A 15,195-nucleotide genomic window follows, 5' to 3' on the forward strand; every position below is an offset into this window, starting at 1 on the left:
AAAATGAAAGCCTTTAAAAATAGCTGAGGTTTACTTTCGACCCGTTATACCAGTTTGTAGCCAAATTTTGACCTATACATTACCTTATTGACCCCATTCGTAACTAAAGGGTCAATTTGACCCGTGTTTTGCCAATTATAATTGCAGAAAAAAAATTACTTTAAATCAAACGATTGAGATGGTAGTATAGTATGCGTCAAAGAATCAAACGAATATGTTTTTTACAGGAAGTCCGAGTGAGGTTTTCTGGTTTTGGTCATGATCAAGACGAGTGGGTCAATGTCAGAAACGCGGTACGTGAGCGGTCAATCCCGTTAGTGGCTTCAGAGTGTCACACAGTCAAAGTTGGTGATCATGTGCTATGCTACAAGGTATGATTTTCATCTTTTATTTCCATTTATTATCTGTTACAAGATTCTTCACTCGTTGTACTATAAATAGGGTGTAAAGTAAAATTTGTTCAGTTTATGATGATTTTTTTCTGATATTATTAACAGGCAAATGAAGACCATGCACTTTATTCTGATGCACATGTTTTAAGGATTGAGAGACGGTTGCATGATAAAGAAGATTGCAGTTGCACCTTTGTGGTTCGGTTCGAGTATGATCATGCTAATAATGAGTTTAACTAATCTTGAAACTGGTCAAACGGGCTGAACATAATAAATGTATTCAAATGCATAGAAGTATCATCAATCACTTTCTTATATAAATACAAAGGAAAAATATAAGTAATTTTGACCTCTTAACTAACTTATCCAACTAATAGATTACCTGTTTTGACCTCTTAACTAACTTATCCAACTAATACAATATGCCAACTCTTTAGGAGGTTTGGGACTGCTAACTAAAACCGCTTATTTAGAACAACTTCTTTTTATCCACAATCCGAAACACCCCCTTTTATGTGCCTTATCATATAGTTGATTTTTTGTTTTTGTTTTTGTTTTGATCAGATGGAAGTTAAGTGTAGCGAGGTATGTTGCAGGCCATCTTGAAGTTTCTACAACTGTGTCTCTCTTATGTCTGAATAACCTAATGTTTAACTATTTATGTTGTATTAATATGGAGAGAATATTTAGTTATTTATGCTAGTGCTTTCAATGGGTGTTTCTGGCCTACATCTCACCAATCCTCGACACTACTAGTAGCTAGCTACTTGTGAGATTTACGGGTATGGTTGTATTTGAAAAATGATGTTTGGGAGGGTAGGGGTGACAATGTTTTTGATTTCTTGTGGTCAAACAATACATTTCAAGAAACTTCTCATGTTTTGTTAAGATATAGAAAAAACAAGTTAATGATCTACAACACAACCAACATGCATGGCATCTCATGTTAATGTATATAGACAAAATAGTACATGCCCTGATGCACATATATGTATGCATCATAACAAATAAGAACATCACAAGTCAGGTCTACAAACAAATAATTACATGTTAATGGTTTTGAGCCAGAATCGACGCATGCATATTAATGTCCATATCACAAGTTCACAAGAAGGAAGAGGAAGTCATGGTTAACATCATAGATGGTCGAAGTGAAAATTCAATATTTGATGATGTAAGGTGAAGGTTTGACTCTGATTTTATTGTTGAAAAGTTGACTTAAATTTAAATAGAATATGATCATAGGAGATGAAGCAACGAGTGTATCATTTTGTTTACCCATAGATGCTGGATTAGATAATAGATATACATGATAAGAGTGATAGGGGTGTTACATGAAGTCCAAACTACCAGGAGATATCTGATTGCCACCAACCATCATCTCATATTTTACATATGTTTCTGGTTTACTACCCGAATGCCATTGTTCTCCGGCTTCCACTTTCAAGTTCGAATACATGATTTCCTCAACTGAATGGGTTTTCCGAATGGATAGGGGAGCTTTTGCCAATTTACCCAATGAAACCTGGGCACTACCCGAAGTGGTGTCCGGGATACCCTAATAGTGATCTTATGTAAGGAACTTGGTTCAAGATAGTTTTGCTTGGATTTAATGAAAAACAAGTGTGTCAATGTTGAATCATAACAATCTTCTATTAAACAATCCCAGTAGTATCTTAACTTTTTTGGATCACATTACAAATAATACCTACTCTTCAGTAGTTAAATGGTTAGTATTTGAACTTTTCATATCTTTTTTGCGTTAACTTATATTTTCATTATTCACCATACATTTTCTTTTAATTTGAAAACTGATAACGAATTATCCTGTTTTTTAACCATTTTTTGTTGTTTTTATCGTGGAAGCTTTGAAACGAGCAAGAAATCTTATTCCTTCACACAAATATATAGACTCGATTTGGCAAAAGTTTTAAAGCATTATTAGTGACCATTAAATTTTAAATAGCTAAGTTATGAATGTGAACAAAATAAGCTTTCCAGTTTCCATCTTTGATCATCTCAAATGAGCTTTTCAGAATTGTCTACGGTTACATAAAGAACTAAGAACAAAGCATGTAACAAGCCCGTCTAGCTCAGTTGGTAGAGCGCAAGGCTCTTAACCTTGTGGTCGTGGGTTCGAGCCCCACGGTGGGCGATCCATTTTTATTGTTTGTTGTCATTCTTTGTCGGACCAGATATTATTTATGGCTTTATGCCATGAGCCCATGACACTAATTCAAATATGGGCCTAAGGTATAAGCCCAAGCTTGTAATAGAACGAAACCAAATTGCACAACAGAAAAAAAATTCCTTGATTTCCTACCAAAACCAAACATACTTTTGGAGTTTTGGGGTGTTTGAAATTTTAATACGTCTCGTATAGGCCTATGTCCAAACAATCTATTATACATGTTACACGTATAAGGGGTGTTGAAATAAAACCCTATGATATCCAACTAAAACCAACCAATTTCTAACTAGTTTTGTGAATCAAATGGGACAGATGGTTTTACTCGCCACATGTATCGACAAAGATTTATAAATACTTACTGTTTAACTATTACACACTTGCACACAATACGTTTATTTTCGTTGCATAAACAATCAATCTTTGTGGTTCTAAATCAAGATTTCAAATGATGATTCCTAATATTCATTTTATTTACTGATTTTGACCACAAGTGACATATTAATTCTATTATGGTGTTATATAGTAACTGATACTTATTTTTTTCTATGCGATACACGTTTTTAACACTCAAGTCACTAAAAAGATTTATGAATTTGCCACGACAAACACCAAATTGTTTTATAGGCATCTCATGTTTGAAAAAAGTAAAATATATAGTATTAGCAAACGACAAATTCCATAAATATTCAACAAAACATAAAAGGCTTTATACATAAGCCGTGGTACTTCCCCATTACGACCATTTCGAGTCTTGACACATCTTCCACTCACCACCCTCTTTTAACGTTTCTTTCAGAAAAAAATATATATATGGTTTTTATGCATGTTTGGTCTATTATCGTTTTCAACAGCCGGGACATGACACTTTTGTATCAACATTGATTTTTATGAAACTTAGTCAGCAATCAATGGCATCATGTTGTGCTTTATAATGTTTGTTGAATAGTTGTATATATGTTTCAAATCTTTAAAGTAGACCTTAAAGGATGCCAGAAAATATCCACCTCCATTTTTTATATGGTTCACATATTTATTATTGTTATACGGATTAACAGGAAATCAAATAATCGAATCATAATAATAATATTTTTTCTTCAAACTAAGATAATTGAACTAACTGGAATTTTTTTTTGAAAAACTAACTATTCGGCTATGATTTTCTATAATTCATATGAGCTAGGTTAGGTATAAGTATATCTAATACATAAGATAACTAAAACCCCGTAATGTATTGGATGTTATATACAATACGTCAATACGTTATAGATAAGCACGAAGAATACTAATTGGAGCGAGGAAATCGGATGTTAAGACTGGAGCAAAAACCAAAGATGAAAATACATGAAGAATATATAACTGTGAAAAGAGCAAGAAGAAAAATCATAGAAATAAACACGTAAGAAAACCTTGTGGCAACAAACAGTTGAAAGTTGGGACGAACATAAATAAAGACGTAAGAAAACTTTGATGATCTTGTCAATGACAAATCAATTATAGTGACCATATCAACGATAAATAAAAAATACAAAGATAATTATTAATAATTAATCAATTCGATTGGTTAATGGCTTAATCTAAAATATTCGTTGTTTAAAGTGTAACATGTTTTTTTACCTTGATTTATAACTCTAAAATTCTTTATTACATCATAAACAAAGTAGAATAAAGGTTGTGACTCACTTTGTATATGCATTAAAACTTTATAAGTCGCAGTCCTTCTAGTTACGACCATCTTTAGACATCTTCCCACTTTCTCTCTTTAACGTCAATTTTCGAATAATAATAATTGCCTTTTGTGCTTGCTTTTACGTCTTTTTCAAAAGTCGGGACATGACATTTCTGTATCGACATTAGATTATATGATTGTTATAATCATTCTTAAAAACGTGAGAATGCATATGCTATTAGAATATTTGAGGTCTCAAATTACCTCAAAGAAAAAAAAACTGAATTTATCTAAACAATAGTTTAATCTTACACAACTAGAGACATTTCATAAAAAAACTATACAACTATTTTATGGTAAATGTAGTAAAGACATGCTCGATCACGTAACCAAGAATCGTCGTGTTTTTTCTTAAACAACTTTCATTAAAAATGATATACTAACAAGACACTAGAAGCCAAAAGAAACAACACAACTCAAAAGCGAAACTACATCAATGTTTCATAACATAGAATTAAAAGTGTACCTATTTATAATCCAACGGTAATCCAAAGACTTCATCTTCTCCACCACTTCAAATTTCCAAGGCTCTTTTTGCCGGGATATATAGCCTCATGATTTACCACCTTCCAAATGCACCAACAAGCTGCCATGATCACACCTTCTAGCAATTTTCTTTTTATATCGAGCGGAGTCGATTTGTGCATGATTAATTAATAAATCATGATCTGAAAGGATAAAATAGAGGGAACTCGATACAACGAACTAACCGCACTCCAGAACATGTTATCTAGCAAATGACATGAGGTAATAAGAGGGCAAGAATTTTTCCAGACTTACATTGCACAAACCACAAGAGACCGACTTCACCTAAATTGATCGAAAAACAAGAGCCTTCCTATGGCTATCACTCTCCGCTTTCCATGCAAAAATGTTAGCTTTCTTTGGAACACAATTATTCCATTTCATCACAGAGAACATTTAGGTTGTACACGTTAAACCATGACAGTCTCTGAAAATCGTTAAAAAATTTTGGGTCGAAGATTAGAAAAAAATTAGGACTTAAGTAAAATGATTTTTTTTATTAAGTTTAAACAATTAAATTGTTAAATGAGCTTATTGGGTTATGATTTGACTGTGCAGTATTTTCTGATTAAAATGAGCTTAAATAAATTGAGTAATTTAGTTTAAACATTAATAACGCATATTTTATTATATATATATATAATTTTTTTAATAATTTGGGTCTAACCGGGTGATCAGACCAGGGGCAGTCGCCCTCCCCCGCCACCTCCCTCAAAGCCGACAGTGCGTTAAACATGTAGGATTTTTATATAAGCAAATATATAGAGGATCGAACTATAAATTAAAAAAAGGAAAAAACTAAATGTGAAAGTAAATATCTTTTGTAAAAGTTGCGCTTGTATAATTATTCATTTATTTGGCACGCAGATTCTGAACGTCCCTTGTATATACAAAGTTGATTGCTTTTACAAAACGCCGCATCCACTCTTTTTAATGAAGACAATGAGTCCCATATATCCTGTTTAATTTTTTTTTATAGGGGAGATTTTTTTATTTTATTTAGGCTATTACACTCTTTAAACTTAAAGAGTCTTGTTGTCCTACCATAGTCAGACTATGTTTTCTTAACTGGATCCAAGCTATCTTCAAAGTTTGGTTTGGGTGTTTCCGCGGGAAATCATATCACCAATTGCCACTTGATAGTCGTTGTGTCGTCATAAGAGCAAGACTCTATGACTTAACACACGGTGAGACAAAGCCCATGTGAGCTTATGATTCAAATTAATAACCTTGCACAAGATTTAGCTTAAACCCTTTATTACTTTTAAATTTTTATTGATTTATTGTTAATTGAGCATAATTTAAAACTGAATTTGTTTTTACGATGATATCATTTTAGTTACTTTTAGTATGCACCTTGATATTATAAAGCATTTTTGTAAAAAACATTGATTACCTTCGAATGTATTTTCGCTCCCATAAGTACCATTCACTTAAGAAAAAAGTGAATGGTATCAATTCGGTTCGTCATGATGTGTAAAAAAGATGAAAAGAAACATTAAAAAAATTAGAGTTTCTATAGTTATTCTTGTGGTATGCTAGTTTTGTGGCTTTTGCCACTTCAATCAAAAGTTTGAAATTTTGTTAATTTAATCCTCATAGTTTTAAACATTAGTCAATTACGCCCCCGTTTAACGGCATCCAACTATGTCGTTAGTTTAAGGGTATTTTGTTGTTCTCTATTTGATTTTAAGTTAATGGTTATTTTCGTCCATGTGGTTTGGTACTTTTACCACTTTAGTCCAAATTTGAAATTTTGTCAATTTAGTCCTCATAGCTAATAATGTCCCCATCTAACGGCATTCAACTATGTTGTTACATCGTTATCACGTTTCTCTTACGTGAGGGTCATAAATGTCTTTTTAGGCATTATGCGAGGGTTATAATCGTCTTTTCAGACGTAATCAATACCGTTTAGCCATCTACTACCCTAGAGTTCAACAAATTCAAGAACACCACCACGATTTGAAGAGCAAACAGGCGATTTAGTGTATCGATTTATTGAGCAAGCATGGATGTGGAATACTCGACCTCTTGATGTTGATTTCGACCCAAATGTTCGCTACGATATGTTAATCTGGGTTGAAATCAACATCAGGAAGTCGAATATCCCACATTTGCATGTTTGCTCAAGAAATCGATACACTAAATCGCTTGTTTGCTCTTCAAATCGTGGTGTTGTTCTTGAATTCGTCGAATTATAGGGTTGTAGATGGCTAAACGGTATTAATTACGTTACGTCTAATACAACGATCATAACCCAAACGGTCGGACCGCAAACCGCCTAACCCGGCCGGTTTGTTAGAAAACGGGCTATACCATGCGACCAGAAAAGTCTACCGGGTCCCGGTTGGACCGGTCAAACCAGCTGGATTTAAAAACATTGCTCAATACCCACACATACTATTTGTAAGTGCCGAAAGATTCACATACATAAAGTCTCCAAATTATTTATTTATTGCACTTATCGTTATTGTGTGTTAACTTTTGCACTTATAAAATGTGGAAAACGTGCAAGGTTTTGTATTTTCACATAAGAATTTTAACAAATCGTGATAGAAAGTAAATAAGGAAAGTTTTATGAATCGCGCTAAATAAATATATTATTAATTCATACAGAAATGACAAGATTTATGATTTCTCCACATTAGAACTCCATATATATAATACAGCTTTTGCTTTAATTTTTAGTAATCAATAAAGTGTTGCTCGTCAGGACCACAATCATAAGTTGGTTAAGGTTTATACAAATTTTAATTTAAAAACATAAACTAACAATTGTACATAAAAGAAAATCCCAATTAACCTATAAAAACTAAAGTATGCTTCTTATAAAGATGGCTTGGATAGGCGTTGATCGAAACACAAGGTCGAGTAAACTACTATTAGTCAAATTGCTAATTGTATTTTTTTTTGAACAGCCAACTAAGTAACGCCGGGTACCCCGTACGCGGCCCCCATTGGTAGCCCGAGCCGGCCACTAGTCCGGACGGACGGAGCCCCTAGCGGTCCACCTGTTAAGGGATTCACCGGATAAAACCCGACCCCCACGCCCGCCAAACGGCACTACAACGAGAAGCCGGTAAAACCGGGTGAGATCAGAACTCGAACCCTGGCAAGCCAGGGTCATCCCTCATATCTCCCATATAAGTTGGTGGTAGTGAGGTTTGATCCCCCTACCTCTCACTTGTAAAGTGAGTGCTTTACCATTGAGTCACAACCAACTTATGCTAATTGTATTTATTAGTGGTATAAGAGATGAATTTGAAAATTTATAAGAATATAGTATATAAAGTACTATTCACTAAATTGTTATTATGGTCATATATATAGCACACAATTAATATCAATTTTAACAAGAATTAGGCATTTATATTTTTTGGTTTCAGGTTGAAGTTTTAAGTGATGACCTAAACATAAAAATGAAAGTCCTCATTCTTAAAAATAAGAAAACAAGACCGGACTACTGAATCGAATTACTTATTGTGGTTTCTCATTTTCTGAAACCCTATTTATATGGGAATGCATACAGTATGTTTTGTGGTTGTAGGCTTGTAGCATTTTTTTTCGTGGGTAAAATAATCTCTATTAATATAAACATGAATCATATAATATTATTATATTATAGAACATATATTATATACGTATCATGTGGTAGCTAGGGCAGGCAGTGATGGAACAAAAGACTTTTTGAAATATAAAAGTACGTGTTCCTAAGTTTTATACTAACATATATACAAGATGACATGAAACTAAGGGTTCAAATCTTTGACCTCTTTGCTTCCTGGATGTACGTTTGTTTGTATGCTTATTGCTTAATGACTAAGGAACCTGTTATACTTTGATGTATTTGACTTTTTTCGTACTTCAATGACCAACTCAATTCATTTACAATTAATTTTCATTTTAATCTCTACAATCTCAACCTTATATACTTTAATATAGTTTTTTTAAGACTTCAATAAACTAACAAATATAAATAAATAAATCGTGTACAAATAACAAACCCAATACTTTTAAAAGTAACCGAATAAAGTATAGAGTACATCACATACTTAGCAAGTCTCTCTAGTAGAGTATTGTTTGGACCTTTGGACCCACCTCCAATCAAAATTGAGTAATCGCTGATTTCAAGACCTTGGACACCGACTTTTACAACATAGTTATTGCATAAACAAATTATGTGTGAACTATGCCTATGTGTGATCTTTATCTACACGATAACTATGCTAGGTGATAACTTAGGTAAGTGATAACTACTATACACGATAACTAATAACTTTTAAACAATAACTAGATACGCGTGAACTTTAGATGTGTGATAACTATAGCGATAGGTGGTTACTAGGCGATAAGTAGTAAGGAACTACAATAACTTACCCAGTCTAGTTAAGAACACTATAGTTCTAGATCTAAGGAGCAAGTCTAGTTAAGAACACTATAGTTCTAGATCTAAGGAGCAACTCTAACGTTAGATCCCTGAAATTATTCAAGATATGAACTTTATGAATATTCTATGTGGTTTGAGTATCAATCCTTTCATGCAAATTAATCCATCCATGAAATAATAATCTTAGTTACAACATAGGGTTTTTTTTTGTTTTTTGTTTTTTCTTTTGTCTAAGTTAATGTTTTTGCCACATAATCCAAGTCATAAAAAACAAACGAGTTAACTTTCAGTTAGTACGAGGTTGTTGAAAGAAAGTATATTCAAAGTTAATATACAGAGAAACATTATGCATTGAAATTGTTTACTATTATAAATAACCATTTTTATGAACTAGTGAGTTATCACTCATTTCATCACCAGACTTAGCAGTTAGCAATTTATTATATCTCGTTTGAGCTAGTGACGTCACAAGTATATATAATTTGTTACGCAAAGAACGACAAGGACCATACATATTTTTAAATGTAATATATAAGACAGTTTTAGAATATATTTTTTTCTTCACTCTCCTACGTACAACATGTAATTATTTTTCATACATTATTAAAACTTAAAACTTACAACATTACGAGTGCTTCAGTTAATAACATTCTTTCCAGTACTTGATTCACTACGCCCAATATTTGTACACAACTTCCCATACGTACAACTAACTGTTAACGTATTTGATGATATGGCTTATCATGACATGGACTAGAAAGAGATGAGAGAGAATGGAGATGTGGGACCTACATGATAAGGGCCTCTTGCAAACAAGAAGTTTTAATGTTGGTTAGCTTATATGGCATTGCATAGATGAGAATGACACATGTTAAGGGCCACGTTGCATTGTGGATGGTCTCATAGCTCCTTTCAAAACTTCCAAAAGCCACACAAAAGTATATTCACAGTATATTGTCTTTTTAAAACTAGATTCATCTGAAAATATTGAATTATAATTTTATAACGTTTTATAACTATTATTACACCCGCTCTAAACACTACCAAGTAGAAACAACCCGTCTTTCAGGCCATGCAAGCCTCGGCCGCTGTATTAGGGCTCAATATCAGCAGCGCCCAAAATTTTGAAGTATATATTTGTGTGTGAAGAAACACTAACCAGACCCCGGGCAGATTACTGGTAACCTGGGGGTTGGAGAGCTGTTTCCCACGAGGGGTTAGACCCTTGGAAGATGGTTCTTCTGATAACCTGCAAAACAGACACCGTGAGCTCGTCACTGAGAAGGGGGGGGGGGGTTCCTCCTTGTGACCACCCTCCGGCGTGAGAATCAGACTAGATTGCTCTTTAAATATAAAAGTATATTAAGAGATTGCTAGAGCAGATATCAGGTATATTATGATAAGATAAGATGTTGTAAGATGATCATACCATTGGGGTATTTATAGCCGAAGGTAGGTTTCCAAGGGGTTTAGCCGGCCCAACACGCTACCAACTGTAACCTATGCACGTGCCCTGCCTGTGAGTGGTGGATAGGTAGCGGCTGACACAGAGCAGGCGTGTCGTGCACTCTTCCTCTTCTGCCAACTACAGGCTAGGCACGTGGTATGGCAGGAGTTGGTGGGTAGGCGGCGGCTATTGGTCACAGTGCTTTGGCGTGCTGTCTGCCATGCTGCTGTCAGTGAGCTGTCGCATTCTTGGTCAGATCTTTTGTCTGTACCTCGTCAGGTATCACACAAAAGATCCTCCATCATACGGACTGGCTCATTTAGGCGGGAGTTTTCCCCCTCCCGCCTTTGCTCATTCCTTCAGGTGACACTGGGGAGAGTTAAGTGCCTTGTGCGTGTAGCCATGCTGCGCGGGTGGCCTTCCCTAATGGCTTGTATCCGAGGCTGCGGGGACAGGCGGAGTCCTTCACCATTGGGAGGCATTTCCTGCGGGACCAGCTTGCGTACTGCGCGTAAGGACGTTACGTCTCTGAGCATGGTTGGTCCTGCGGATCCAGTTGGTCTCTGCGCAGACGTCCCTGTTTAAGGTGAGTCTTGCGGGTCCAACTGGGCTCTGCTGGGACCTACCTCTTCAGTGTGTAATATAAAACAATTGTAAATAATAACATAATAGAGCGTAGTAGTAATAATAATAATAATAATAATAATAATAATAATAATCCAGTTGTCCAAATAACAACCTAGTGGGTCTGACTAATAAAAAGTAATGGCCTCAAGAAAAGGCATGCCTGTTTTTTAAGACAAAGACCCATTTTTTTATTTTTGTTAGATATCTTAAATCTCGAAGACAGCTCTGACTAAGAAGCCCGAAGATAAGCATATTTAAAACAGAAATTTAGTTTAATATCAAAATCGAAGAAAAGAGATACAAATGAGAAGATCACAAGATAGTTAATTATAGTCTCGTGTAAAACCCCTGAAGAATCAGCTAGTTACACTTTAACCCCTCATTTAGTTTTCCCGTTTCAAACCGTTATAGAACCTCAATATGAACTTCTCAGCATCCTCATCCACCTTACCATCATCATCACCGTTAGTTAGCGGGTACGGTGAGTCCGTTATCCTAATCTGCTTAACCATTGGGCTTTTCGCAATCCCCGGTGATGAGGTGGCACTTGTGATCATGTCCTCCAAAGCCTTCATAACCTTAATATTAATATACATGTTATTATTATTATTGTTGTCATCATGGTGATAGTGTTTGTGGGTGAATTCGTATTCATCACTGGATGATGAGGGGAGGTGTTGCGGGTGGCGGTTGAAAGTGGTGGCAGCCCAGTTGTGGTGGTGGTGGAAAAGAAGGCTGTGTAAGGATTTACCGGCGATTTTGCCGCGTTTGATCATCATGTTAAGATCAGCGAATAACTTTACTTTCGAAATGCCTTTCTTTAGCATCAAGAGCATGGCTTGCATCAAGCTCCATACTTTTTTTGTTATTATTGTTTTGTTTTGCTCCATTCTCTCTCTATGTTTTTGATTAGTTTGAAAGAGAAAGTAAGAGAGCTAGAAAGATGGATATATGTTTGAGGTTAAAGATGTAAGGAGAGCAAGAGTATTTAAAGGGTGAAATGATGGTCCACTATGTTGGTTAGGAGGTGTGAATTTTCAACACAAAAATTCAGGTTTGTGTTTAGTATAAACGGGTTAGGGTTAGTTTGGGTCGAATTTCACAAACACGTCTAACTAATGGGTCATGTTCATGTTGACCCGGCATGGTTCGCAGATTGATAGTTTAAGTTGTTTATTTAGTTATTTTTAATTATTTTTCATAATAAAAATGTTGTTGGCATTTTTTATACCAAATTTTAAAAGTTTAAAAATAAATTGATAATAGATTAAGTATAAAGGTTTATAATAATAAAAATAGTATATACATTTAAATTTTTTAGTGTTAACAACTAGAAAATAATTAATTTTAAGTTAACGGGTTGGGTATGTTCGTGTCAACCCTTTAAATTTTAATACACACTTCATGTTCGGGTTTCATGAGCGTGACATATGTTAAAGTCTTTATAGAATTTTCAAGTTCAAGTCGGGTTCAACCCGTAACCCAATAACACGATGCAAGTTGAAGAGGTAGGTCCCAGCAGAGCCCAGTTGGACCCGCAAGACTCACCTTAAACAGGGACGTCTGCGCAGAGACCAACTGGATCCGCAGGACCAACCATGCTCAGAGACGTAACGTCCTTACGCGCAGTACGCAAGCTGGTCCCGCAGGAAATGCCTCCCAATGGTGAAGGACTCCGCCTGTCCCCGCAGCCTCGGATACAAGCCATTAGGGAAGGCCACCCGCGCAGCATGGCTACACGCACAAGGCACTTAACTCTCCCCAGTGTCACCTGAAGGAATGAGCAAAGGCGGGAGGGGGAAAACTCCCGCCTAAATGAGCCAGTCCGTATGATGGAGGATCTTTTGTGTGATACCTGACGAGGTACAGACAAAAGATCTGACCAAGAATGCGACAGCTCACTGACAGCAGCATGGCAGACAGCACGCCACAGCACTGTGACCAATAGCCGCCGCCTACCCACCAACTCCTGCCATACCACGTGCCTAGCCTGTAGTTGGCAGAAGAGGAAGAGTGCACGACACGCCTGCTCTGTGTCAGCCGCTACCTATCCACCACTCACAGGCAGGGCACGTGCATAGGTTACAGTTGGTAGCGTGTTGGGCCGGCTAAACCCCTTGGAAACCTACCTTCGGCTATAAATACCCCAATGGTATGATCATCTTACAACATCTTATCTTATCATAATATACCTGATATCTGCTCTAGCAATCTCTTAATATACTTTTATATTTAAAGAGCAATCTAGTCTGATTCTCACGCCGGAGGGTGGTCACAAGGAGGAACCCCCCCCCTTCTCAGTGACGAGCTCACGGTGTCTGTTTTGCAGGTTATCAGAAGAACCATCTTCCAAGGGTCTAACCCCTCGTGGGAAACAGCTCTCCAACCCCCAGGTTACCAGTAATCTGCCCGGGGTCTGGTTAGTGTTTCTTCATTGGCGTCATCCGTGCATAAAGCTAGAACTTCATTTTTCTCCAGTTTTTTCAAACTTCTAGAAAGATGGTTAAAGAAACTCCGGTAACCACAACCCCAGCTACTGGAGGGAATACCGGCAACACAGTTTTTACAAACACTACCCCGGTTACCCAAGCCGGGGCAAGTGAAGTAAATTTTACGAACACTACCCCAGTTACCCAAGCTGGGGCAAGTGCAGTAAATAATCGCCCACTGGGATTCACCGATACCCAGTTTGAAAAACGAACAAGACTCCCCCGCCAAACTCTCGATGAAGTTAAGGCATGGGCGGAGGCACGACAAAAGGAATTCCAAGCTGAGTTGGACGAACGCTTGCGTTCCGTCCAACAGGCCGACGAATTCGAAGAATACTTGGACAATGACTCGGAGGAATCCGACTCCGACGCGAACCCTCGCCATAGGGCAAAAGGGAAGCGTAAGGAAACGGACTCCCAACCGAGAAGGCATTTTGGACAAGCCTTCAAACCAAAAAGCACAGGTGGAAGTTCACGAGACTTCTCCAAAACGTTCAGACCGAACGTTGCAAATGCGGGAACGTCCAAATTTGCAAGGGACATTGCGGAAGCAATTGCCCCAAAAAGTGCCAAACAAATGCCCAACATAGGCACTTATGATGGTATGTCCGACCCAGACGACCATTTGAACAGGTTCATAGCAGGGGCAACCGTCAGCAACTGGACGGAACCCACGTGGTGTTACATGTTTCAAATGACGCTGGTGGGGGCTGCTAGGGTTTGGTTTGATCGTTTACCGGTTAACCACATTTACGACTGGGCAGACTTCCAGCAGAAGTTTAGCCAACACTTCAGCCAGCAGCGAAAGTATACCGAGGAGCAATGGACAATCCTCAAATGCATACGGGAAGAAGATGAATCTCTGCCAAACTTCATCACTCGCTTCAACTCAAAGAAGTTAAGTTTGGGCAATATCAGCGAGGATCTTGTTCGCGCAGCCTTCATCCAGGGCGCGCAGGACCCAGAGCTTATCCGCACCCTAACGGGTAAAGATGGAATGCCATCCACATGGGATGGCATCATGACAGCAGCCAAACGCTATGCGGAAACGGAGAAGCAACTGGGTAGAGACCTTCCGCAGAGCACAAACCTTTACACCCAGAGGACGAGAGAGGACAACGTCCTCACCGCCCGATTGAACAAAAAACGGAAGCAAGGCATTTGGCAGTCAAGGGTAAACTTTGACACCTCATCCGGCTTACAGCACCGATTGGGTGAAAGGGATAATGTAAAGCTGCACCGGAACTCCAGATGGACGCCACTTACCAAAAGCGTCACTGACATATTTGCTACTGAAGAGCTCCCATGGCCAAAGCCTCCAGTAATCCGACATCGTCACGATGCTGATCGGAGCAAGTACTGTGACTATCACAGAACAAAAGGCCACAACACTGAAGAATGCATAGAC

At 37.2% G+C, this 15,195-nt stretch overlaps 1 protein-coding gene and 1 non-coding gene across 2 annotated transcripts; one reads left to right on the forward strand and one right to left on the reverse strand.

The window, feature by feature from the left end:
- The first annotated feature begins 2,474 nt into the window (after positions 1–2,474).
- Positions 2,475–2,547, forward strand: TRNAK-CUU (transfer RNA lysine (anticodon CUU)). Its single transcript has one exon. It is a non-coding gene; the product is annotated as a tRNA-Lys (tRNA).
- Positions 2,548–11,681: 9,134 nt separating this feature from the next.
- Positions 11,682–12,134, reverse strand: LOC143616724 (uncharacterized). The gene has a single exon (XM_077089473.1). The coding sequence runs from the start codon at positions 12,132–12,134 to the stop codon at positions 11,682–11,684; it is 453 nt and encodes a 150-aa protein (XP_076945588.1).
- Positions 12,135–15,195: the final 3,061 nt, after the last annotated feature.

This window comes from Bidens hawaiensis, unplaced genomic scaffold, assembly GCF_021521415.1.
Source record: "Bidens hawaiensis isolate Kalapana, Puna unplaced genomic scaffold, B.hawaiensis_p1.1 tig00049083_1, whole genome shotgun sequence".
Lineage (NCBI taxonomy): Eukaryota > Viridiplantae > Streptophyta > Magnoliopsida > Asterales > Asteraceae > Bidens > Bidens hawaiensis.